Raw genomic sequence first — 24,059 nt, forward strand, 5'->3', positions numbered from 1 at the left:
CATCAAATTTGAATAGGCATTTTAGCATGAATAATGCCAGCTGACTTTCTTCAACCCAGGGATAATTTATTGGTGTTATACACGCAAGGTTATATTCTTCTCCCTTGATCCTGAGCAGGGGAAATGGAAACGCTTTCCTTGTGTTTTTCTCTTTAGGACTTGGTTAGAAATTTGCTCCAGTCCTAACTACTGACTGACACATTCATTATAAGTTTGGCAGTTTAGACTTAAGAGACTACCTAGTCCAAATCTTCCTTTTAATAGATAATAATAGGAAACATTTACGTAGAACTTACTATGTGCCAGACACTATGTGCCAGACACTATGTTAAGTGCTTTATAATTATTAGCTCATTTGAGTCTTATTCCAATGGTGAGATGTTGGTGTTATTATCCCCATTTTACAATGGAGTAAACTGAGGCAAGAGAGATTAAGTGACTTGCCCTTGATTACACAGCTAATAATTGTTTGAGGATGGATTTGAATTCAGGTTTTCCTAACTCCAGCCCTGAGCTTTTTCTATTACACCACCTAGCTGCCCCAAATGAGGGCAAGAGAAGTTGTAGCATTTCCAAGGTCAGGGCTCTGTTTGGCATATCATCATTTGATTTTAAATTCAAAGTCTTTCCCACTACAGAACAGGGCCTCCGGTATCTATGAACCATTGGAGGGAGATATAAGAAAATGATGTAAGTGTCTCTCTATTCTACCCAACTCAGCCTCCCTCAAATTTGAAAGCAGCGATTGTCCACGTCAGAGTTGTGATCACCCAGAAGTGAAAGTTACCTAAGGGGATTTGATCTCTAAGATAATTTAGGAGAGATAAAGAAAGCACCTAATGGTCCTTGAGGAGTGCAGGTCCCCTGAACCAGAGGAACAACATTCTCAGACACAGAAATGATTAGCATCAAGGATGAGCAGATGACAGTGATATTTGAAAAACTGTGGGAAAATCAAATTAAGTCACGCCTGCGTTAAGTCAAGGCAACTGTTGTTTTGATCTCTGAAGAAGGAAAAGGAATAGAGTTTGCAAATTTGAGTTTGTTTTCATTTCTCAGAGAAACCTAAAGAGAATTATTGAAGAGACAATCAATGAAGAAGTAAGTGATCACAAAGAGCAAGCACGGCTTCATCAGGAACAATTCGTTCCAGACCAACCATGTTTCCTTTTCTGACAGATCAAATAAATGAAGAGAGAAGGTGGTTGCTGTTGGGATAATTTGTCTGAATGTACAACTGGACCCAGAGAATGGATATTAATGATTCACTGTCAGCTCTGAAAGACATCTTCAATGGAATAACTAGAATGTATACTTAGTTTGAGAGAACTTAACTTTCCGTCATGTGATTTCACTTCCACTCTTATTTCCAATGACTTGGGGAAAGGCTTTAATTATAAGCTTCCCACATTTGCAAATGGCAAAAAGCTGTAATACATGTCCAATACACTAGAAGGCAGTGTGGAAAAAATCTTGCCAGGCAAGAGCATGAAACTAAATCAAAAAAGATTTACTAGAGATCAATGCAAAATCTTATGCTAGTGTCTAAAAAATCAATTTCCCAAGCATAGAGTAGGGCTGACAGGCTTATAAAGAGTAGGGATGACATAGATAGGTATATTACAGATTATTCAAAGAAGATCTGGACAATGATTGAAATACAAACTCAATATGAATCACCTCCATGATATGGGAGATCAAAGAAACCTGGGATTTCATTGCTATAATTTACTTTCAAGTGAGGAAAGTCCCTCTACTAACGCAGATTAGCATTTTCTCTACAACTGACTATTGGAGAGTTGACTAGAGCATTAAGATGTTATGGGGCTTAGACAGCAGCACACAGATGGGATGTGTTAGAGATGAGATCTGAACCCATGTCTTGGCTTGGAAGTCATTTATCAGATCTTAAGCTACGTTAATAGGTCACATTGTATGTATAACACATAGGATGAGCAGATAAGAGTAGCGTTCTTATTTATTTTTCTAAATTGTACAGATTGTACTCCTAGGATCATGGGGCTCCTTAGAGGAGCTAAATATTCATCATCAGACTTATGCTTTCAATCAAACAGTGCCTTTGAAAGCTTCCTTTTTCCTTTTCTGAGCTAGCTAAAGAAATTGGTCCCAAGAGCCCACTATTTCCTGTCTCAACCTGGTAGAAGGATGTTAGCTATGCAAACTCCCCACCAGGAAGAATAACAAGTACCCCAAAGAACACACCTGGTCATCAAGCAAAGGAACACCCAGTTCCCCTTTTTTTCACTCTATGTCTATATCATAGCACCTCCTGATTTTCTTCACATCCCAGTTAAAATCTCATCTTCTACTTCTATTGATAATCCCCAATGGATCCTTTCTATCATTTAATCTGTACATAATTGTTTATGTGTTGTCTCTACCCACCCCCCACCCCCATTAGAGTGGGAACTCATCGAGATCAGAAACTGGGGTTTGCCTTTCTTAGTATCTTCAGCACCTGTACCCTTCACATCGTATTCACAATAAACACTGGCTAATGGCCTGATGGTTGGTTTATAAGCTGTTGAAATAAGACTGGATACATGCATCATTGTTTGAACTGTTTAGACTGGCCAGACTAGGTCTAAATACCCCTACCACAAACAGAAAAGTGGATGATTTCAGAGTATTTTACCTAGCATCTATAAAATATTCACATATATTTTTCTAACACCGCCCTTTTTTCTATAAAAAATTTCACAATACCTTTCTATTCAAATAACATCACTAACAACTACAGCATTTAATCAAAAACATCAAACACCATGATGAGAGGTAAAAACACTCAAATTGTCCTTTCAACAGATTGCCAACTTTTAATCTCAGCCTTCTGTCATCTGGAACTCACCCTGCTCCACTATTTAATCTGAATTCCATTGTCTTTTAATCTAGATCTCCACTTACAATTCTGCAGAAATTACACAATCTTTGTTTATTCCCAAAGCAGCTTTGTTACTCATTACTCCTTTTGATTCTCAGCAACTATGATTGTACATTTTATCTTCATTTTATCTATCTTTTTTGGTTCTTTTGTTTTTTATTCTCAATTTAAAGTCATTCGATTCAACACTACTGCTTAATCATGTGCTATGTGGTAGGCACAGTGTTTGGTTACTGGGAATAGAAATACAAAACTAATCCATATTTTATTATTTATTCAAATCAGAGGGAGTCTTTAAGCATACAGGCAACTAAATGTAAAAGATTTTAAAGTGTTTTGGGGAGAACTGGAGACTGACTTGGGAGAATACTAACAACGAGGGAGGAAATCAAAGATTCATGTAGGTAGTATCTCCTGCACTGAACCAAGGCCAGTAAGAAAGCTATGTTTGCTTCTGTGTTCTGCTACTTACTACCTAAGTGATCTTAGGCAAGTCATTTCAAGTCTCTTAGTCTTCCTTTAAAAAGCCACCATCTGGACAAGGTGACTTCCAAGCTCTTTCTTTGCACATATGGATATGGAGATTCCTTCAATAAATCAATCAAGAAACATTTATTAAGTATCTACTATTGGCAGGTACCACGTAAGCACAGGGGAGGCAAAAAGAGGCAGTTCCTGCCCTGAAGGAGTTTACAATCCAACAAGGAGATGACAAGCAAATATATAGAATGTAAGCTATAGGCAGGATACAGGAAATAATTAACAGAAGGAAAACACTGGAATTAACTCACCAAGGCAGTGAGAGTGAAGAGTTAAGTGATTTCAAGGTTAGTCAATTAATAAATGGCAGAAAAGAAACCAGAACATGGACTCTTGGGTTCCATTCAAGGTTCTTTTACCTTCAATATACTTTCCCTTAACAATAACAACTACTATGACTGTTACAACTGGATCCGATGATTTTCAATGTAAAAAACCTGTTTAACAGGCTGGTGAAAAAAAAAATGTTTTTTTCATGAGATTTACAGCTTGAAGGGTACTTAGTTACCATCTAGTCCAACTTGCTTGTCTAACAAGTAAAGGTGTAAACAGGTATGTGAGTTAGCAACCAGTAAGATTTGAGTTTGAATTCTGTCTCAAATACTTGCTAGCCATGTGACCCTGAGTAAGTCACTTAACCTGTTTGCCTCAGTTTCTTCTTCTGTAAAATGGGGACAACTTTAGCATCAGCCTCAAGAGGCTGTTGTGAGGATCAAGTTAAAGCACTGTACAAATACCAGTTATTTTGGTTTTAAAGATGATAAACTATAGCCAGAGAGATGAATTGCTTTTCCCCACATCTAGGAAGCAGTAGTATTGGAGTTTGAGCTTTGGCCTTCTGAACACAGTTCTGAAGAAGGAGGACCCTGGATTCTAATCCCACCTCTGATGCTTATTGCTTATTTGATGGTGGGCAAGATGAGTTTAACCTCAACAAGCCTCAGTTTCCTCATCTCTTCTAGAAGAGGAATGCACTTGAGATTCTCTCAGTTCTAGTTCTAGTTCTAGACTGGGATTTTAAAGTCAGTGTTATTCCAATCATGACCTGATTAATTATTGTTAAATACTGTAATAATAAAATAATTATTGTTGTTATAGAACAAAAGTCCAATAATGATGGTGATGAGTAAACATTCATACAATGTTCTAAAATTTAAAAACAACATTATACCTATTAATTTTGGCTTTCAAAAAATGTGTGGGGTATTATGGGTTTGACTGTTATTTGACACAAGAATAGAGGGAAATTCAGAGAGAGGGTTGTTTATCAATGGGTATGGCTATGAAGGATTTGAACCCAGTACGCTAAGCCCAGTCCCATCAGAGGTGACTTGAACCTAGTTTTTCCTACTTGCAAAACTACCACTCTAAGCATCATCCCTTAATATTTATTTTTATCTTTAATTTTTCCCCTCCCAGTCACTTCAAGTAGGATCACTTGGTGTGAGTGTCAAACCGATCATTCTACTCCTCCAGGATTGAAACAAAGAGATAGTTAAAAACCTATCATGAGCAACAGCTGCATTTGGGAACAAGCAGAAGTCCTTGGGGACCCGGGTTCAAAGATAACTCCATGGCAGGTACAATTGAGCATGATGGATGGAGAGTCTAGGGAAGCAAGGATGTGCTATCTCCCCTCCAACAGTCCCTGCCAATGAAATCTCATACCCTCTTCTACTCCCGGGAGAGCAACAAGCTGTAGCCCACAGAAGGAGATTGGCAGAAGGGGTCTGGGGTGAATAGCACGCCTGTTCCTGACTTCTCACTCTGACTAACGGTAATGACCTTCACACACATCAGTTTTCACTATTCGCCATTTGTTTCCTACAAATAGTTACGGCCATATTTATCTTTTAACACAAAATTCCCCTCCCCCTTTGACTTGTGCCTTCCCAATTCTCTAATTATGAGCCATGACTACAAGGATGACAAGATCCTAGGTTTGTGAATTCCCTGTGAATGGAGGTAAGAATAACACCTCTTGTGATTTCCTCTGAGACTCAAAACCCTGCTCATATAGAGATAGAAACACACCCATTGAGCAGTTATAAGTCTGCAGTCGATGTAAATTTTAGAGATAGCTGAGGGATATAGCCCAAGCTTGAGTCACAGCATATGCCATTTGTAGGAAAGTAGTGGGGATTTCCAAATGCATGCCTCAAGAATCACAAGATTCATTAAAGGATTCACAAGAAGGTTCCAAGAAATCATGGAGGATGGGTTAAACTGGGCAATGCTCTTCCCCCATCCCACCAAAATCAGTTGTATATATTTTGTATTTACTTATTTATGTGCATAATATCACAGACTTAAAGAAGAAAGGATCTTACAAGAGAAGAGAAAAGAAAAGAAAAGAAGCATTCCGTAAATACCTACCAGGCACTATGCTAAGCACTTTACAAATGTTATCTCATTGCATCCTCACCACAACCCTGGGAGGTATTATTATCCCCCTTTTACAGATAAGGAAATTGAGGCAGATAAGGGTTAAATGATTTACTCAGGGTCACATAGCTAAGTAGCTAAGGTCAAATTTGAACTCCATTTTTTCATTTGTTTGAATTTTTTTTTTGAGTTTTAACTTATTTGATATTTTATTTTTTGCCAAGTTTCATGTAAAAACATCTTTTAACATTTACTTTTAAAACTTTCCAAATTCTCTCCCCTTCCTCCCTTCTCATCCCCTTTCATTGAGAAGGCAAGCACTTCCATATAGGTTACTTGATGTAATTATGAAAAGCATTTCCATATTAGTCATGTTGTAAAAGAAAACAAAAAAAAAAGAAAACCAAAAAAAAAAAAAAGTTTAAAAAGTATGTTTTAATATTTATTCAGACATCATCAGTTCTTTCTCTGGGAATGGATAGCATTGTTCATCCTAAATCCTTCAAAATTATCTTGGATTATTGTATTACTGAGAACAACTAAGTCATTCACAGTGAGTATCTTAAAATATGGCTGTTACTGTGTATACATTACATTTCACTTTGTATCATCTCACAGAAGTCTTCAGAAGATTTTCTGAGCATATCCTACTCATTGTTTTTTTACAATACAATAGTATGCCATTATAATTGAATACCAAAATTTCTTCAGTCATTCCCAATTGAGGGGCATTCTTCCCCTAAGTTTCCAATTCTTTATCACCAGGAAAAAAAATTGTTATGAATACTTTTGTGTATATAGGTCATTTTCCTTTTTTTTTTTTTTTTTTTTAATCTGCTTTGAAATACAGACCTACTGGTAGTATTGCTCAGCCAAAGGGCACACATATTTCTTTTTTTTTCTTTTTTTTTCTAGTTCAGTACATGTATTTATTATGTAATGGAGTTCTACAGGATTGACACCTATTCTACAAGATTCACACCTGTGATAATGTAATTATAATAGAGTACATAAGCTGGGACAAACTTAGCTAGGTTCATTCATTCCATTTCACACCACCATGGGGGTAGGCCTGTCCTCCTTCATTTCTCCACTGAAACCAAGGTCCATCTGAACCAGACAGACTCAGAAGGGGACTGGACCAGACTGGGGGAAGACAGCGGCTGGAGGTTGGAGCATAAGCCCTTGGACTGAGACAGACACTGTAGTGGTGGTGGTCCTCCTGCCTCCCCCACAGAAACCAAGACACATTCCAGACAACCTCAAGAAAGCTAGTCTGGGCCCCAGGCAAGGAAACTAGATTGTGAAGGAGATAATAAAGCATTCGGCTTTAACACCTGGCTATTCTCCAGTGATTACTCTACTGAAACTGCTCCAGAGATCTCCAGAAAACTAACCAGAACACTACAATAATCATTCAATGCTGAAGCCACTGACTATATGACTCAGGTTGAAGTCCTTTCTTCCTTAGCTGAAGACCCAAATGAAGAAGAGGTTTTGAATGCCATTGAGTTCCTTTTATGTGGCAAAGCCCCTGGTGCTGATTTTATTCCAACTACATTTATAAAACAGGGGGAGGGGTCCATTAATCATACAACAATTGACTGAAATAAGGGCACACATATTTCAATAGCCCTTGGATCATAATTCCAAATTGCTTTACAGAATGGTTGAATCAGTCTACAAGTCCACCAACAATGCATTAATGTCTTATTTTTCCCCCACATCTCCTCCAACATTTGTCATTTTCCTTTTCTGTCCTATTAACCAACCTAATATGTATGAGATAGTATCTGGAATTATTTTAATTTGCATTTTTTTGAACAATAGTGAGTTAGAGCATTTTTTCACATGCTATAGATACCTTTGATTATTTCATCTGAAAACTTCATATCTTGATAATTTATCAACTATAATCATTGGGGAATACCTTTTTTAAAAATAATTTTGACTCAATTTTCTACATATTTGAAAAATGAGGTCTTTATCAGAGAAACTTGCTTCAATTTTTTTTTCCACAGTTACGATTGCTAAATGTATTTCCCTCCACCCTATCTCTCCATCTGTATTACTCTATTTTCTCTTGCCTCCCAATTTGTCCCTCCTCAAAAGTGTTTTGGTTCTAACTACCCACTTCCCCAGTCTCTCCTCCCTTCTATTATTCCCCTTCTCTTATTCCTTCCTCCTCCTACTCTCCTGTAGGTTAAGAGATTTCTATTCCCAAGTGAGGGTATATGCTATTCCCTGTTGGAACCAATTCTGATGATAGATTCACTCATTCTCCCTGATCTCCCCTATATTGCTGTCCACCATTTTCTTGGCTCTTTACATACATACATATATATACACACACACACATATATATAATAAATAATAAATTTATAAATAACATATTATATATAATTTTATTATTTATATTATTTAATTAAATGTTATTTATATTTTCTCTTTTATATGAGAAAATTTACCACATTCTGCCTCTCCCTCTCCCATTCTCCTAGTACATCCCTTATCACTGCTTAATTTTTATTTTAGATATCATCCTTTCATACAAATTATGAAAAGGTGATATCTAAAATAAAAATTCTCTCCCCCTTCCTCTTTACCTCTTTTTCTCTCCCTCCTCCCTCTCTCTTCCCCCTTCTCTCTCTCCCCCACCCTCCTCTCTATCGCTTCATTATGTGTGTGTATCTGTCTGTCTTTTCCACTTCTTTGTATATGTGTGTATTTCTTCTAACCGCCCTCATAATCAGAAAGTTCTTATGAGTCACCAATGTCATCCTCCCATGTAGAAATAGAAACAGTTTAACCTTATTAAATGCCTAAGTGCTTTAAGATTTCGCTTTTCTGTTTACCTTTTTATGCTTCCGTGTGTCTTGCATTTGAAAGTCAATTTTTCTGTTCAGCTCTGCTCTTTTCATCAAGAATGTTTGCAAATCCTCTATTTCTAGAATATTTTTCCCTTCAAGGATTATACTCAGTTTTACTGGTGAGGCAATTCTCGGTTGTAATCCTAGCTCCTTTGCCTTCCAGAATATCATATCCCAAGCCCTCTGATCCTTTAATATAGAAGCTGCTAAATCTTTTATAATCCTGACTGTGGCTCCATGATATTTGATTTTTTTTCCTGGCTACTTCTATATGTTCTCCTTGACCTGGGAGCTCTTGAATTTGACTATAATATTCCTAGGCATTTTCATTTTCAGATCTCTTTTAAGAGGTGATTGGTATATTCTTTCAAATTTCAATTTTGCCATCTGGTTCTAGAATATCAGGACAATTTTCCATTACAATTTCCATTACAATTAGGTTCCTTTTTTTGATCATGACTTTCAGATAGTCCAGTAATTTTTAAAATTATCTCTTATTGATCTATTTTCTAGACCAATTATCTTTCCAATGAAGTATTTTACATTGTTTTCTATATATTTTTTTCTTTTCAATTTGTTATATGATTTCTTGATTTCTTATAAAATCATTAGCTTCGATTTACTCGATTCTAATTTTAAGGCATTATTTTTTTCAGTGAGCTTTTGTACCTTCTTTTTCAATTAGTTGATTCTACTTTTTAAAGAGTTTTTTTTTCCCCTTTAGTGAATTTTTGTGCATTATTTTTACTATGTAGCTAATTCTGCTTTTTAAGGCATTCAGGAGAATTGACCATTTATACATTTTAGGATTTAGTCCAGACTATTTTTTAAAGTGTTGTTTTCTTCAGTATTTTTTTCTGCCTCCTTTATGAAGAGGTGGACTCTTTTTTTCACAATTTTCTTGCATCACTCTCAGTTTTTTTCACAATTTTCTTGCATCACTCTTAGTTCTCCTCTCAACTTTTCCTCTACCTCTTTTTACTTGATTTTCAAAATCCTTTTTGAATTCTCTCATGGCCTGAGATCAATGCATATTTTTTTTCTTGGAGGCTTTGAATGTAGGAGCTTTGACTTTGCGATATCTTTTGATCTTCCTAATCACAATAATAACTTTTGAAGGTCAGAATTTTTTCTGTAGTTTGCCCATTTTCCCAGACTATTTCTTGACTTTCAACTATTTATTAAAGTTGGTCTCTGCTTCCAGGGTAGAAGGTGTATTGTCCCAAGTTTCAGAGGTTTTGTGCAACTGTTTTCAGAGCTACTTCTAGAGATCTATAAGTTTTAAGCTCTTTCAAGATAGTATGATCTAAGGAAAAGTGTGTTTACTTCTCTTGCCCTGTGTTCTAATCTGTGAATGACCACAAGTATTCTTTTCTATCCTGGAATTGTGACAAAAGTCCCTGTTTCACTATAGGTACAAGTTCTGTTGTGCTGGTACTCCTTCTTGCCCTGGGACTACCATCTAGGACAGTGACTCTGATCCTAGACAAAGTATGGACAAAGCAACAGATATCTTTACTCCCAATACCACCTGGTATAATCCTTCTCATTTCACAATTAAGGAAATTGAGTCCCAGAGAAATTAACCAACTTGTGTGAATGGATCCAACCATTCTGGAGATGAGTTTGGAACTGTGCCCAAAGAGTTATCAAACTGTGAAACCTCTTTGATCCAGCAGTATTACTACTGGGCCTGTATCCCAAAGAGATCTTAAAGGAGGGAAAGGGACCCACATGTGCAAAAATGTTTGTGGCAGCCCCTTCTGTAGTGGCCAGAAACTGGAAACTGAGTAGATGCCCATTAGTTGAAGAATGGCTGAATAAGTTATGATCTATGAATGTTATGGAATATCATTGTTCTGTAAGAAAAGATCAGAATGATTTCAGAGAGGTCTGGAGAGATTTACATGAACTGATGCCGAGGGAAATGAGCAGAACCAGGAGTTCACTGTACATGGCAATAACAAGATGATGCAATGATCAGTTCTGAGGGATATGGCTCTTTTAACAATGAGATGATTCAGGCCAGTTCCAGTCTGGCTCCAGATGAGCCATCTACCCCCAGAGAGAATGAACCGAGTGTGGATCACAACATAATATTTTCACTTTTTTGTTGTGTTTTCTTTCTCATTTTTTTCCCTTTTGATCTGTTTTTTGTGTGCAGTATGATAAATGTGGAAATATGTATAGAAGAATTACACATGTTTAACATATACTGGATTACTTGCCATCCAGGGAAGGGAGTTGGGGGGACGAAGGGAGAAAAAAAAATTGGAACACACAGTTTTGTGAAGGTGAATGTTGAAAATCATCTATGCATATGTTTTAAAAATAAAAAGCTTTAACCAAAAAATAAATTAAACAACTTACTGAAGATCAAAGTAATAAGAAAACTATGACCTGATCACAAGTCAGCTGCTACAAAAATAACACTTTTTCTGCTGCACTAAGTTGACTCCTAAATGCTGCTTTCCCCTCTTTGAATGGAAATTCCATAAGATCAAGGTTCCCTCATTTTTGTTTTTGTATCCTACTCACTAAGCACAGTTATATATAACATAATAGAAATGATAGAATGATTCTATAATGTAAAATTACATTTTATATATATTAGTGATATTGTAGCAATATACCTATAATTATATAATGTATATGCATGATATATAATATGCATACATATATAAACTTATTATATAACATACATTAACATGATTCTATAATATGAAATATATATGATGTTAATATACTATACATACACACATACATACAATTATACCTATATATGTGAATAAGGGGGTTTTTCAGTACCAGATCTGTGGTATAATTTCAATATTTTGATACTTCGGGTGAAGAAATTCCCCTCATCAGCACCTAGTTTACATTTTACAATTTTAGAGAGTTGCCTGAGAGAGTAAGAGATTAAATGCCTTTTCCAAGGCCACATGATCAGTAGGTGTTCAAGTCAGGAAATGAATCCCAGCACTTCGTGACTCCCAGACTGATTCTCTATACATTAACCATTAAGCTATGCTTTCTCTTCTGTACTTAAAACAAATACCTTTTGAATTTAATTGAGTTGAATCATAAGTTGCTTATGGGTGAAACAAGAGCCCTGGAGAACCACTGGCTCTAAGAACCCATAACTGTTGCTTCTATAGGAGCCCAGGGTAAATTCTCCTATTCCCCTCTATAAGTAAAATTCTATTTCCCTTTTGATTCCAAAGGTTGATGGAGGAATGTTTTCTTCTTTCAAATCAAAACAGCTGGAAAGGCCCCCCTTTGCTGAGCTGGAGTCAATCACATCTGGGCCTGGCCTCTGCCTGCATCTCACTCCTAAGTATCCAGTTCTTAATTAATTGCTCTAGCTGAACAATCCCAAACCCCAAGGCTTCCCAGAACAGTTGTGCTGAGGTAGGAGCACTGGAAGCTATAAGATAGTTTCAAGATGTTTCAAGTATGTAAAATCGCATACAGATGTCCAAAGAGTACGTCCAGTCAAAATGAATTTTAACAGCCATAGCAATGTGTGAACCTATGCCCGCGGACATTATCTCGGGCAGGAAAAAGCGGGACCGATGTGGCGATTCACTTACCTGGCCGTGATGCCAGTCGCCTTCCATGATAAAAAGTCAGGGAGATCGAAAAAGTGGCCCGCCTTATCCCAGCAAGACTCTCTCAAGTTCTGTCATATAAAATACAATAAGATCAATCAATCTTTTTCACCTTTCCCCCCCAACATCTTCAATCGTGTCTCGAAATCATCACGTCCGGTCCAAACCTAATAAGGCCCATGAAAACATATTCAAATTGGAGCAGGGAAGTAGGAGAGAAACCATATCACATCAACTTGGAAAAAAATCAGTAGACATTAATTATGTATTAATAATATATACATATATAAATTAATAATACTTTAAAGTGTTTTTTTTTCCTCTCCAACAAAGTGAGCAAAAACAGCCTGTTCTTGAAAAGATATATAATTGTTCTTCCTATTGAAAGGACCATGAAGAGAGAGAGAGAGAGAGAGAGAGAGAGAGAGAACAATTAGTTAATGAATGAAATAATGTTTCAATCCTTAACCACTTTGGGCCAGAACAGGAGTTCCATAAAAAGATAGGAGCTTAGACTGAAGCCATCTTGTTCTTTTAATTTCTACACATACCAACTCACTCAAAAAGAAAAGTGAAAACATGGCCACCATCCTCAGGGAGCTTACTATCAAGTTCAAAATGAGCTGCCCTTGATTGATTTTCAACAATCACAAATCCAAAGAACGCATCTGGTAAGCTAATATAGACTCTGCCCATATTGAAGTCCCCTCCCTTTTTATGTCCCTCTTAACTGATTCCATTTCCTTCTATTGCTTTCATATCACCATTAAACATCTGGCTACAGGAAGAACAGGAAGAACTTCCCAAAACATGGGTTGCCATAAAAAATGCAAACTAAAAGAGAGGTAGAAAGAAAGGAGAAAGATTTTCTGGCCAGGAAGTACAGTACAAAAATACAGAATAATCTAAGCAAAAGGAGGAGCTGGTAAGTACACAGTTGGGGGCTTTAACAAGTTCAAATTACAAAGCCTGGACAAAATACACCCCAGTGCCCTGAAAAGAACAGCAGGTTTTGACTGCTAAGGTCCTGATTGTGATTTAAAAAAAAAAAAAAAAAAAAAAAAAGTTAAACAAAATTTCTGCATTTGAAGACAGGTAAAAAAAGATATTCTTGATTTTCATTTGGGGAGAGTAGTTAGTCAGAGACAGCAAGCACTTGGCTTGGAATTCTGCTTCAGATACTACTTGTGTTAGTTTCTTTATCTGTAAAATGGGAAGGGGGTAGATTAGTTGATCTCTAAGATTTTCTTTCAGCTCTAACTCTAAAATGTTATAGCCATGCCTGAATTGATAGAAACTGGGAGGGAGATCCCCCCAAAATGCAATAAAAAGACATGTTATTAGCCAGATTGTATTTATAAAAGAATCATCAAAAATGCAAGTGAAGATACGGATGGCACACATCATTTCTGCAGATTACCAAAAGCTGGAAGGGATTAGTAACAAGTTGAATGATAGATTCGATATCTATTCACCAAGATTATGCAAAATTCAAATAATAATAAAAATGTAATAAAAACAAATGAAAAGTGCCATATTTAGGATCAAATAATCAATTTCACAAGTTTTATACTGGAAAGATTTTGATAGGTAGCAGTCTGTGTGAGGAAAAAATGGTAAGAGGCAGGAAACTTAATTGTGTACAGTAAGTACAATATGACTAACAGAATTCTCGCAATCCTTGACTATTCTCGACCATGGAGAAAGCTGTGGTAAACTGACAGCATGCTAAAAAGCAGTGACATCACTTTCTGTAGAGCCAAAGCTACCGCTTTTCTAGTAGCAAGGTATTGGCTGTGAGATTTGGATTATATAGAAAGCTGAGCACCGAAGAATCAATGTTTTTGAATTCTGGTGCTGGAAAGATTTTTGAAAGCTTTTTGGATAGCCAGGAGATCAAATCAATCAATATTTAAAGCAACTAATTTAGGCTATTTATGGGAAGATCAAATATTGAAGTTGAAGCTTACTTTGGCCATATAATGAGAAGATGAGATTTGTTGAAAAAGAGACTGATGTTGGGAAAGTGAAAAAGGAGAAAAGGACAGCAGAGGATGAGATAAATGAGAAAATGTCATGGAAACAAGAAATGTAAAGTCGAATAGACTTTGAGAGATGGAAAAGGAGAGAAGGGGTTGGTGTGCCATGGATTCATGACTAGATGACTAAATAATAAAAGTGTTCACAATGAAAGCAGTAATGTTCTGCCGTGTATCGACCTGGTTAGGTCTGGAGTATTTTGCTTAGGTTTTTGTTTATGTTTTTGTTTTGTTTTGTTTATTTTGTTTTGTTTTTTGTTTTTTGTTAAGGCAATTGGGGTTAAGTGACTTGCCTAAAGTCACACAGGTAGGAAGTGTTAAGTGTCTAAGATTTTGATTCAGGTTCTCCTGACTTCAGAGCTAGTGCTCTATCCACTGCATCAACTAGCTGCCCCCATTATTTCTGAAAAGCATTGATAATCTGGATAAGATCCAGAGTAAGGTAGTTGGGGTCATATTGGTTCTGAACATCACTATATAAATAAAAATTGACTGAAGAAACTAGAGATATTTAACCTGCAGAAATGAAATGGAAAAGACAGTTATTTTAGTGTTCTAGAAAACCTGTGGATGTGAAATAGGGATTAGATCAAATGTTCTAATTGATGCCAGAAGTCAGAACCAAAAACAATGGCTGTAAAACTGGGAGGGGGAAGGCAAATTGAAGCTTGATATGCAAAAACAAATGACAAAACTGATCCATTATGAGAGCTATTTCAAAATGATACCAGCTTCACTGGGAGTTATTCAGTTTCCAATCACTGGAGGTCTTCGGGCAAAAGTTGTACAACCATTTGTAGGTGCCATATCAAAAGCTCATTTTCAGGTACAATTGGGCTATATGGATAAAAGTTCATGGTCTAATTTTAAATTCTGTAAGTCTGAATCACTGTTCAGTTATAGTTTGGTCTGCATATCCAGTAAGATCCTTTCCAACTCTGAGATTCTATGACCCACTGTTTCATTTTAAATATGTGTTGCCTTCCTTGAAGGCAGTGGGGGGGAATATGGGGAAAATCATAGAGAAAAGGTGGGAAAATATAGAATGAAAATATAGAAATATAAAAAGGGAAGGAAGGAGAGAAAGAGAGAGAGGAGAGAGAGAAAAAAGAGAGAGAGAAAAAAGAGAGAGAGAAAGGAAGGAGAGGAAGATGGGGAAGAAGGGAGAGAGGGAGGAAGATAGAAAGTTAGGAAGAGGAAGGAAAGAAGGGAGGGGAGAGAGAGAGAGAAGAAAAAGAGTGTAATGAAAGAAAAGAGAGGGTAGGGAAGGAATGAATGCTCCCTGGAGCCTGGGTTCATTTCTTCAGAAATGCTGACAGACCATATGTGAGTGATCCCATGCTGTTTTTTTTTTTTTCTTTTGGATGGAGCCCATGATTTTCAAGTGCTTTGTCATCAAAGGTTTGACTGGCCAAAAGTATATCAGGCCCCACTGATGTATTTTTCAGCTCTGGACTGCCCACAGGGCAGGAGTCCATAACACCACCCTCTGGCAGACAAAAGAGAGAGCTCTCAGCAATCACATTTCACTGAAGTCTAGCCTGGCTGTTCCTTCACTTGCCCTGGGGTATAGTACCCCACTCTATCAAAGGAGAAAAAGAGGGCTGAGAACCTGCTTTTAAAACTGTCCCCCACCTTTATTCTGTTTAATGGTAAGAACAGGTCTCTTGATTTAGTCAGTCTGACAGGCATAAGGACCTACTGTGTGCCAGGCACTATGATAAGTGATAGAAATATATTTATGTATGTATGTGTGTGTGTATATATGTATATATATGTGTGTGTGTATATATATATACATATGTATATACATATATACATATGTATATATATATGTATATATATATATGGAGAGAGAGAGAGAGAGAGAGAGAGAGAGAATGAATAAATAATCCACTAGTCTAAAGGAACTCACCTTCTAAGAAGGAAGACTCCAAGTAAGTATGAAATTATATGCAGCATAGAATGAATAAAAGAGAGAAAAACAGAAAGCTAATAACTATCCCAAATTAATCTTTTCCCTCTTTTGCCAAAATAAAAGCCCCAACTTTTTAAGCTCCACAAATCTGTGACCCAGGATGCAAGGTATCTGCTTCCCCATGCCAGTCCTGAAGCTCGTCAATCCCTAGGACTTGGAATGAATCAAAAGGATGGAAGGTTCAAAGAAACACATCCATTATTTGATAAAACCACAGCATTTCTCAGGAGTAGCATATCACTCAAAACAAAGCCAGCTGCAGAGTTCAACAGAGGGTGGAGAGCGTGTTGAGCGGCCACAAACATGTGAGCAAGCCAGGAACCATTGTGTCCTCCCCAGGGCAGAATGACTCTTCGGACCTCTCCTTCCCCCTGCCGTGGGGATCCACAGTTTTTTGAGGAGTAGGTGGAGAGGGGGCTGATATTCTCCAGTCCAAGCCATCCATCTGGGTACTGTTTTAAGACTGGGGGGTGGGGGTGGGGGGAACAAAGGAACAATGAGACAGGTGGGTATTAATGCAGGCTGGAAACCCTCCTCTACTGACTCTGCCACTGGGGAAGGGGCGTTGTAACTTGCAGAAATCAAGGAAACAGAAGTCACTGCCAGGGTGCTCCAGTATTTGGTTATTAATTACAAAAAAATGATAATCAGGCAGTTTGTGTGAGAATAAAGCCATCATCGATGAAAGAAAGCAGAGTCCTTTCTCCTCTTAACACCCCCTTGACAAATTGGTCCCTGAAGATCCTTAAGAAATTGTTTTCTAGCAAGACTTCTGGCTACAGGAAGAACAGGAAGAACTTCCCAAAACATGGGTTGCCATAAAAAATGCAAACTAAAAGAGAGGTAGAAAGAAAGGAGAAAGATTTTCTGGCCAGGAAGTACAGTACAAAAATACAGAATAATCTAAGCAAAAGGAGGAGCTGGTAAGTACACAGTTGGGGGCTTTAACAAGTTCAAATTACAAAGCCTGGACAAAATACACCCCAGTGCCCTGAAAAGAACAGCAAGTTTTGACTGCTAAGGTCCTGATTGTGATTTAAAAAAAAAAAAAAAGTTAAACAAAATTTCTGCATTTGAAGACAGGTAAAAAAAGATATTCTTGATTTTCATTTGGGGAGAGTAGTTAGTCAGAGACAGCAAGCACTTGGCTTGGAATTCTGCTTCAGATACTACTTGTGTTAGTTTCTTTATCTGTAAAATGGGAAGGGGGTAGATTAGTTGATCTCTAAGATTTTCTTTCAGCTCTAACTCTAAAATGTTATAGCCATGCCTGAATTGATAGAAACTGGGAGGGAGATCCCCCCAAAATGCAATAAAAAGACATGTTATTAGCCAGATTGTATTTATAAAAGAATCATCAAAAATGCAAGTGAAGATACGGATGGCACACATCATTTCTGCAGATTGCCAAAAGCTGGAAGGGATTAGTAACAAGTTAAATGATAGATTCGATATCTATTCACCAAGATTATGCAAAATTCAAATAATAATAAAAATGTAATAAAAACAAATGAAAAGTGCCATATTTAGGATCAAATAATCAATTTCACAAGTTTTATACTGGAAAGATTTTGATAGGTAGCAGTCTGTGTGAGGAAAAAATGGTAAGAGGTAGGAAACTTAATTGTGTACAGTAAGTACAATATGACTAACAGAATTCTCGCAATCCTTGACTATTCTCAACCATGGAGAAAGCTGTGGTAAACTGACAGCATGCTAAAAAGCAGTGACATCACTTTCTGTAGAGCCAAAGCTACCGCTTTTCTAGTAGCAAGGTATTGGCTGTGAGATTTGGATTATATAGAAAGCTGAGCACCGAAGAATCAATGTTTTTGAATTCTGGTGCTGGAAAAGATTTTTGAAAGCTTTTTGGATAGCCAGGAGATCAAATCAATCAATATTTAAAGCAACTAATTTAGGCTATTTATGGGAAGATCAAATATTGAAGTTGAAGCTTACTTTGGCCATATAATGAGAAGATGAGATTTGTTGAAAAAGAGACTGATGTTGGGAAAGTGAAAAAGGAGAAAAGGACAGCAGAGGATGAGATAAATGAGAAAATGTCATGGAAACAAGAAATGTAAAGTCGAATAGACTTTGAGAGATGGAAAAGGAGAGAAGGGGTTGGTGTGCCATGGATTCATGACTAGATGACTAAATAATAAAAGTGTTCACAATGAAAGCAGTAATGTTCTGCCGTGTATCGACCTGGTTAGGTCTGGAGTATTTTGCTTAGGTTTTTGTTTATGTTTTTGTTTTGTTTTGTTTATTTTGTTTTGTTTTTTGTTTTTTGTTAAGGCAATTGGGGTTAAGTGACTTGCCTAAAGTCACACAGGTAGGAAGTGTTAAGTGTCTAAGATTTTGATTCAGGTTCTCCTGACTTCAGAGCTAGTGCTCTATCCACTGCATCAACTAGCTGCCCCCATTATTTCTGAAAAGCATTGATAATCTGGATAAGATCCAGAGTAAGGTAGTTGGGGTCATATTGGTTCTGAACATCACTATATAAATAAAAATTGACTGAAGAAACTAGAGATATTTAACCTGCAGAAATGAAATGGAAAAGACAGTTATTTTAGTGTTCTAGAAAACCTGTGGATGTGAAATAGGGATTAGATCAAATGTTCTAATTGATGCCAGAAGTCAGAACCAAAAACAATGGCTGTAAAACTGGGAGGGGAAGGCAAATTGAAGCTTGATATGCAAAAACAAATGACAAAACTGATCCATTATGAGAGCTATTTCAAAATGATACCAGCTTCACTGGGAGTTATTCAGTTTCCAATCACTGGAGGTCTTCGGGCAAAAGTTGTACAACCATTTGTAGGTGCCATATCAAAAGCTCATTTTCAGGTACAATTGGGCTATATGGATAAAAGTTCATGGTCTAATTTTAAATTCTGTAAGTCTGAATCACTGTTCAGTTATAATTTGGTCTGCATATCCAGTAAGATCCTTTCCAACTCTGAGATTCTATGACCCACTGTTTCATTTTAAATATGTGTTGCCTTCCTTGAAGGCAGTGGGGGGGGAATATGGGGAAAATCATAGAGAGAAGGTGGGAAAATATAGAATAAAAATATAGAAATATAAAAAGGGAAGGAAGGAGAGAAAGAGAGAGAGGAGAGAGAGAGAAAAAAGAGAGAGAAAGGAAGGAGAGGAAGATGGGGAAGAAGGGAGAGAGGGAGGAAGATAGAAAGTTAGGAAGAGGAAGGAAAGAAGGGAGGGGAGAGAGAGAGAGAAGAAAAAGAGTGTAATGAAAGAAAAGAGAGGGTAGGGAAGGAATGAATGCTCCCTGGAGCCTGGGTTCATTTCTTCAGAAATGCTGACAGACCATATGTGAGTGATCCCATGCTGTTTTTTTTTTTTTTCTTTTGTAACATGTATAAAACAGAAATATATTTTCCATGCCATGATGTACCATCTACTTCAAATTGCTTTTCTTCTCAAGGAGAGAGAAGTGGAGGAAGGGAAGAAGGGAATTTAGAACCCATTTTTTTAAAATGTTAAAAGTTTTTGAAATTGAGAAATATTTAATGAAATATACATGGGAAGAGAGTGTGTGTGTGCATGTGTGTTTTTGGACTATAGATATCTTTGGCTTCTTCTTTTGAAAACAGCCATTCAACAACAAGATTATACGATGATCAATTCTCTTTACAACAATGAGATGATTCAAACCAGTTCTAATTGTTTAGTGATGAAAAGAGTCATCTCTACTTAGTGAAAGGACTGTGGGAACTGAGTGTGGTTCACAACAATAGCATTTTCACTCTTTTTGTTGTTGTTTGTTTTCATTCTCTCTCTCTCTCTCTCTCTCTCTCTCTCTCTCTCTCTCTCTCTCTCTCTTTCTCTCTCTCGCGCGCGTGCGCTGGTGTGATTTGATTTTTCTAGTGCAGCACGATAATTGTATAAATATGTATGCATATATTGGATTTAACATATATTTCCACCATGTTTAATATATATTGGACTACTTGCCAATAGCTGGGGATGGGGTAAGGGGGAGGGGGGGGGGCGGAATTAGAACAAAGGTTTTTCAAGGGCTAATGTTGAAGAATTGTTCATACATATGTTTTGAAAAATAAACAGCTTTAATGAAGGAAAAACTGGAGCCACTTATTAATTGGATAGTGACTCATTTTTATAAACTTGACTCAGTTTCCTACATATCTGAAAAACGTGCTCTTTATCAGAGAAACATGCAGTATTTTTTTTTTATATTACTTGTCTATGGTACATTTTAGCAACATGTAATTTCCCTGATTATTTCCTTTAACTCAATTTTTGCTTTATCTGAAGCCATGATTGCTACCCCAATCTTTTTTACTTCAGTTGAGACATAATTATTTTAACTGTGGTTTGCCTTTGTTTTAAGTTTCTTTTGTATACAACATATTGTTGGATTCTGGTTTCTTTTTTTTTTTTTCAACTGATAACATTTATTTATTAAGTTTAAAATGCATTTAAAAACCTAAGTACAAAATAAGAGAAAAAAGCATTGCCATGTACATATCAAAAAGTGAGAAGATTCAATATAAAGTCATATGTTTCTATTTCGAGAAATCATTTTTATTATGTTGGGCTTATCTATCCATGAACAATAAACATTACTTCAATTATTTAGATTTAAATTCATTTGCATAAAAATGTTTTGTTTTATTCATATAGTTTCTGAGTCTATTCTGGCAGGTATTCTTTCAGGTATTTTATACTATATAGTTATTTCAGATATCTAAAACATCATTGAACAATGTGGCTGACACAGTGTACTTTCTCTACTTTTTCTCTTTTGATTAAATCTATTTGCAAACAAGACAGATGGGACGCATTAGAGGCAATCTCAAGTGTAAGTATAAAGGAAGACTGGAAAATGCTTCTAGAAGAAAGGAAACAGGAAGTCAGTAGGAGGTGGATTTGAGAAAGGAGAATATAAAATGGCCAATGAGGAGTTAGCATTTAAAGGAGACCAATATCAACAGATTGTACAATACGTGGGAGGTATTGGAAGATTGAAAAGCTAAGAGTTTAAGAAAGGTTTCAAAAGCCAACCAGGGCTTTCTATTTAATTAGAGAGCTAAAAAGGAGCCATTGGAGTTTATTGAATTGGGGGAGGGAAGGCAACATATTGTCTCCTTTATTAGAATATAAATTCATTACATATATTGAATTTTTCATTTTTTTGTACTTGAATTGGCAGTGCCTGGAATAGGACCTGGGCCACAGCAGCTGTTTAATAAATGTTTGTTGATTGACAGATTGATTGATTGGCATCCCAATCTCAGTGGTCCATGGGATAGAGTATTAGACTTGGGCATCACAAAGAACTAAGCTCAAATCCTGCCTCAGACATTTTCTAGTTGTGTGAATCAAAGTCACTTATTCTCTTTCACCTTCAGTTTCTTTATCCATAAAATGGGGATAATAATTACACCCATCTCACAAAGTTGTTGGGAGGATGAAATGAGATAACCTATATAAAGTGTTTTACAAATATTAAAGCAGAATAAAAATATAAATTCTAGCTATTATTATCATAAATAATGATTGATTTGAATTAACTTCAAAATAGAGCACAATTGTAAAAGGTGACCTGCATCAAAATTAGCTAATTTTAGTCCTCCTTGATAAGCTAAGGGAAAAAATCATGACCTCTATGCTGAGGTCATTAGATTGCCATTATAGAATAGAATCAAGCCCCATAAAACCAGAAGAATAAAAACAGAGACTCTCTTAGAGTCAGCAAGTCAACCAGCATCCATTAATAGCTCACATTTACATGGTATTTTAAGGTTTGCAAAGAAAAGGCAATTGTATTGAATCCAGGGCTTGAAATAATATATATAATATGAGTTTGAATCCATCTTCAAACACACTTATTACTTGTTTGACACCATAACTCTTCCTTTATTTCCTCATCTTTAAAATGGGGATAGTAATCATACCTATCTCCCAGGGTTGTTGTGAGGATCAAGTAAGATCACTTTTACAAAGCACTTTTCAAATCTTAAGGAACTCTATATTTTAACTATGATGAGTATGAGGATGATGCAATTCCTATGTGCCAGATACTGCACTAACTACTAGTGACAAAATGATCAAATCAGCAAGCATTTATTAAGTACCTACTGTATGCCACATTAAGCATTGGAGAGACAATGCAAGAAAAACACAGTCTCTGTTCTCAAAGGACTCATGGTCTAGGTTCATATAAGATAAATACAATACAAATTAATTCAAGCTCATTAAATAAATCAGAAGTAAGAAAAGCTCTGCCCCAGCCTCAATTCCCAGAGAGTAGGTTTGTCTCCATTCTCTGGAGGGTTGAAAGCGAAGAAGGATCCTGGCCAAGGAGACTGCCAGGAAGACAAATCTCTTTTGTCTGGGGTGAGCGGGTCCTTTGGAGGGGTTTCATTTTAATTGGCAAATGGATTCATTCACTTCCTGGCCTGGCTGGCTAGGTCACTGCTGAGCCCAGGGAATGTCTGCCATACTCCATTCAAGAGGGGGCCGCTGGGCCAAGAGACAGGAAATTATTTCGGGGATATTTTCTGATGAAATGGGCTGGATGCTATCCTAGCGGCTTCCATCCATTCATTGATGGCTCTTATATTCCCTGCTCCAAAGTCAATTACCTTGGCTTCTCTTCCTTAGATATATTTCTTCCTAACCCTTAAATGGAAGTCATTCATGCTTCATCATCCTACTCTGCAGAAGAGACTCCTTTCAGAAATGTTGTAATGGCCACTTCCTTGCTCTCAGCTTCAGATGATCATGGCTCAGAGGTCACAGAATCACATAATGTGAAACGTGGATGGATCTAGTCACCTTCCAGTTCAACTTCTCTCCACAAAAGAGATCACCATTGAGCGGATTTCCAGCCTCTGCCTGAAGACAAGGAGCAGACTACCCAGACAGCCCAGCCCATTTCTGGAGAGCTTTCATTCATAAAAAGCCTTGCCTTCATAAAGTTTAAATTAGATTTTTAAGAAAATTTTAACCAAGGTCAATGCTAAATAATTAATAATTACCTTTGCACACTCTTCATCACTTAAATAGAGGGAACTGATATCATAGCTGAGAACAATGGTCACGGAGTTAGGGAGACCTGAATTCAAATCTGGCCTTAAGCACTTATTAGCTCTGAGACCCCGGGTATATCACAACCTGTTTGCTTCAATTTCTTCAGCTATAAAATGGAGGCAAGAATAGCACCTCTCGCAAGATTATTGTGAGATTATTATGAGAATCAATGCACTAATATTTCTAAAAGTGCTCAGCACTGTGCCTGACAATTTCCCTCAGCCTCTTCCCTTGATGAAGTGGAGAATCATTAATGAGGAAGGCTGTCTACACTGTTGGGCATAACTTTCATGATTACGTTGGACACAATTGCAGTGGTGATCAGTCGTTCTTTGGTGCAGGAGAAGATCCCCTAGGTAATCGAGGGGGATTTAATGGAAAAAGATTGTGCTGTAACAACAACAGCCATAATGAACACCCTCACTTTTTTAAAAAGGAAAAAAAGGAAATAGCCCTCCTTAGAATTCTAGGCTGATGCCGTCTTAAAAGATCCGAGCTACCCTAGAGACTAGTCAAATATCCTATGGAATAATGGATAGAGGATTGGATTTAGAGTCATGATACTCCGAGTTCAAATCTTGTGTCTCATCCTCACAAAGAATATAACAATGGGCAGTGACAAGCTGTCTAAACTTTAGTTTCCCCATATGT

General features: G+C 36.9%; 1 protein-coding gene across 1 annotated transcript in view; it reads right to left on the reverse strand.

Moving 5' to 3' along the window:
- The window catches only part of FGGY (FGGY carbohydrate kinase domain containing), a 518,439-nt gene that overhangs the window by 436,280 nt on the left and 58,100 nt on the right, over window positions 1-24,059 (reverse strand). Inside the window, 1 exon segment of the mRNA XM_051999569.1 lies at window positions 12,291-12,379. Coding sequence (XP_051855529.1) covers window positions 12,291-12,379 — 89 coding nt within the window.

Source organism: Antechinus flavipes, chromosome 4, assembly GCF_016432865.1.
Source record: "Antechinus flavipes isolate AdamAnt ecotype Samford, QLD, Australia chromosome 4, AdamAnt_v2, whole genome shotgun sequence".
Taxonomy (NCBI): Eukaryota; Metazoa; Chordata; class Mammalia; order Dasyuromorphia; family Dasyuridae; genus Antechinus; species Antechinus flavipes.